Source organism: Pieris brassicae, chromosome 7 (assembly GCF_905147105.1).
Source record: "Pieris brassicae chromosome 7, ilPieBrab1.1, whole genome shotgun sequence".
Classification (NCBI taxonomy): Eukaryota; Metazoa; Arthropoda; class Insecta; order Lepidoptera; family Pieridae; genus Pieris; species Pieris brassicae.
Genome location: NC_059671.1, coordinates 15,645,088 through 15,649,161, shown reverse-complemented (window position 1 = coordinate 15,649,161; position 4,074 = coordinate 15,645,088). Strand labels below are relative to the sequence as shown.

The window sequence follows — 4,074 nt, the reverse complement described above, 5'->3', positions numbered from 1 at the left end:
AACACGATACAGATTCTAATAACAAATCGTTTCGTGTTACAAATTATAAGAAACATTGTCCGTATTGCATTTTGATTCAGTGTTTTATCTGCAACTATGTTAGCGAAATACGAGTATACGCCATGAATAAACCTAACCTGAAGCCTCAGTTATTTCGTGATAAAAAATACAGTACAAAATATGCAAAACTAAATAAATTCCTAGCAATAGAATCGAGAAAGCTACTTAAACGTGGTTCAATAATAATAAAATCACGTGTGAGCACACCGGTGTATAGTTTTTGAAACCTCCTTGGAATATATTAGTTTTGTGAGATAAACTTTGTTCTACATAACCGAATAATACTACTTACAAAGAATCTTCTTCTGGGAGATGTAAAGCACGCTCGTGCCAAACATTCTTCGAAGGATCATCTGCTCTGTTAGTACTGCCTAGTAGTTATGAGAAAAATTCAATAAAATGTTCAATGTATAATTAAGCTTTACATAGCATTATTAATGCGCGCCTAAATGGCGCTGATCTCAGTGCTAGAAGTTTCTTCCCTTCATAGAAAAAAATGACTTAAAAACTTTGTACATATGACTGTTACCTAGAAGTATCACTCTATATCTCCTACAGATAGACTATATTACGAAATCGAAAGACTTTTATTAACAACTGCAGACTAATATAATTCAAATACTAATAAAAAATTCTACAACGACAACGCTTAGTTGTCGGTTAGTGGTACTAACCAGAATGATATAGAAGGCGGACTATGGCCACTAAATTATTTAAAATGCTCTTCATTGTTTTATCGTAGAGCTACTTATTGTGTAAGTTCTTTAAATGTTAGTCGTTGTCTTGTACTTAGTCATATATGTATCAGAATTTACTTACGAATCGTTCAACTGTTTTCAATAATCAAACAAGCCGTTGTCCATTACTGATGGTCATAATTTCTGGCTATTTCATATCGTATTCGTCTTAAAGGTTTAATGAGGAAATTATAATTTTATTAAAAATTATCATAGGTCTAAAATTATTATTTGTCTATTGAAATATTGTGACCTGAATAATTATTGCAAGTTTTGTGTAATTACTGATGCAACTGGTTACAAAATTATCGCAAATTCAGCATTGATAAGTCATTGTGCTCATTCTGAGGAAAATTTAAAAAAATAAAACTAATAGACAATATTAGAAGATATTTTAGAAAATATTTAGTAGGCAGCTCTGCATACAAATTTGTACTTTTTGAAAATCTTTTTAGTTATTAAACTGGTACATAGGATATATATAAAAACAGTCTCAATTAATCTTTATAGTTGATAATGATGTGAAATTAAAGACAGGCACATTGGGATATAAAAATATACCTTTTACGTGGGCGATAATGATTTACAAGTAGGTACATAATAAAAAACTATGTTTTATTTAAGAGAAATTACTATAGTTAGACTAACATTTTTTTTTAAGTTATCACAAATGAACCATTGAGAAATAGCGCAAAGCTAAGTTGAAGATATAAAATATTTCATGTTTAAAATGCTAAATATTTGGCATTATATTTTTTTATCATAATAGTAAAATGAATATCGCATGTTTATAGCAGGAATTATATACTTATATAGTGTTTTCCTATTGATTTATAACAACTAGATATCCTAGACACAGTCATATGTCATAGTTTAATAATTCATGATTATTAAATATTTAAACTACTACCAGTTTACTTAACTAATAGAAACCAATATGCTGCAGACCGTCGGTATTTATATTTATTTTGTGTAAAAAGTGGCGCTTAATTTGACTAGACTAAATATTACATTACCACATCACCCACCACCTCTAACAAGGAAGCAACAATAAAATAAAATTTTATTTTTAAAAGTTTTATTAGGAAAACAGAAATTCCTATAGATAGTTTATCATTATTAAGTAGGTATAATGTCTATTTACAATCATCTCGTATCTGACCATTTGGTTGTCGAGTCAATCAGATAATTTATATTACATAAATTTATATTTTAACGAAGCTATGCATAAATTACGACACAACCATACATCTCTTTAACACGGTGTAACAGCCACCTCTATCGATCCGTCGGCTAGGTCGTTTCACCATTAATAAAAAAACTATAAAACTGGAACCGATTATCAACTTCAAACTTAACAAAAGCACGAGCAGTCCGCAATGAAGTCAGTAGCGCTGCCAGGCGCAGGCGGCGGAGGCCCCGGTGGGCCGCGGCGCCGCGCCCTGCCGTCACAGCTCCGAGAAGAATTCCGGTGAGGAGTGTGGTGTGGGTGGTGCGTGACCCGCTTGCGGTACAGCGTGCTCGCAACCCAACAGTGCTAGCCTCTGCTTCAACACGTCACGTTCGTGCGTCATCCTTGCCACCTGCAGCTGTAGCCGGTGCAACTCATCCTGAAGGGACCGGTTTGTCAGTTCTAGCTCCTGCCGTTGCTGGAGACGCTTACTGCGACAGTTCTGGGCGTACCCTCTGTTTTTTAACGTTCGTCGCTTTTGTTTCAATCGCGTCACGTCTTCTCTGGGAAATCCATGAAGGCGCTTATTCAGCTCTCGCACGCTAAGTGTCATCAGTAAATCATCACTTAATAGGTCGTCTCCACAAGATGATGGTTGGTAGGAGGGCAGCGGACCCGTTCGCGGGGAAAGAGCGGAGCACGAACTAGCGGGGCGTACTGCCATCTGCTGCAAATGATGCTCCTGACCACGCCACTCGCGGCGGTCCCATTCTTCAAAATTGCCACAAGGTACGGTCCGCATATCGAGAGGTTCTCTCATGTGCGGCAACCATAACACGTCATCTACCGGAGGTGCTCGACACGGACTGCGGCCAATGGGCGCCGGTGGCGTCTCTGGAGGTGTGCTGGGATCTACCGCGATGGCGACGTGAGGTTGTGGGTAAGGTCCGGCATCAGGCCACTGGCGGCAGGCGCGAGCGCAAGCAGGCAAAGCGTCCACAAGATCGTGCCAACCAGATCTTAAGGGTTCCCGCTTAACTAATTGATGGTCTTCAAGATGGTCTAATTCAAAGTTTTGTACGTATTCATCAGCGAGTTGGTCTTCGTCCTCGCGGTGAGCTTGCGGAGTGACCGTTTGCATGGCGCTCGACTGAGAACAGTCGTCGGGCGCGTGTTCTACCATGTAAGCGTTCGGAACGCGCGTCGGCCGGAAACGGACTGCCGCCGCGACGCAGGGCGGCGAAAACTCCGCCCTGTAGCCCAATGACGTGGTGCGACGCGCGCACACTCTACAGCCTTAATAACGTGGATATAAGCCTCGCAATGAGACATCGCAATATAAACACAACATATTTACTTACGCCACACTTACACATGTAAAAGTACCTTATTAAATACATAGGTGCACTTAAAATACCTACGAGACTTAAGACTACTTAAGTTACATATAACTAGGGCTTATGTCTTATACCTTACTCACTTTCACAATATGTGATGAAAATCATTACGGTCGTCGATCATTATTTTTGATTATTTTTATTACGATATTATTTAGTATGCAATAAAATAATTGCCCCTTAAACAAAATACTAACTGTGACTACCTTTGACAAGATTTATTAAAGCTCTAAATAAGGTTGTTACTTAATTTAGAACTGATCGTTAAAATAACACAAGAAAATAAAACTCATATATCTCTTACTTAATATTCAGTTGGACATATGTATTTGCAAAAAAATCTAAACTAGGCTAGATGAGAATGTTTTCACTCATATTCACCATTGTTTATAATTAATGAAGGTCAAACAAGGTTTTAGCGATATGGCTAACAGTAGCCAGAGCAGTGATTTCACGGATCGCAGCACACGAGGGGTTAAGTCAGCGTAATACCGAATTACATTTAATCACCAACCTCTACCCGCTACTCTAAACATTTAACCCTTCGTTATTATCCTTAAATAATTGAAACGGTTCTCCAATTATAATAGAAACAATCATTAATAAATGTATGTGGTTTGAGAATATTTCTGTGCTTATAGATCAGACAATGATAAGTACATTTTTGCACAGTATGACTTATTAATATATTGAGTGTTTCATATTTTAA

The 4,074-nt window shown here is 37.5% G+C and overlaps 1 protein-coding gene across 1 annotated transcript; it reads right to left on the bottom strand.

Moving 5' to 3' along the window:
* Nucleotides 1-1,882: 1,882 nt before the first annotated feature.
* On the bottom strand, nt 1,883-3,278 carry LOC123711792 (neural retina-specific leucine zipper protein-like). The gene has a single exon (XM_045664585.1). The coding sequence runs from the start codon at nt 3,149-3,151 to the stop codon at nt 2,246-2,248; it is 906 nt and encodes a 301-aa protein (XP_045520541.1). The 5' UTR covers nt 3,152-3,278; the 3' UTR covers nt 1,883-2,245.
* Nucleotides 3,279-4,074: the final 796 nt, after the last annotated feature.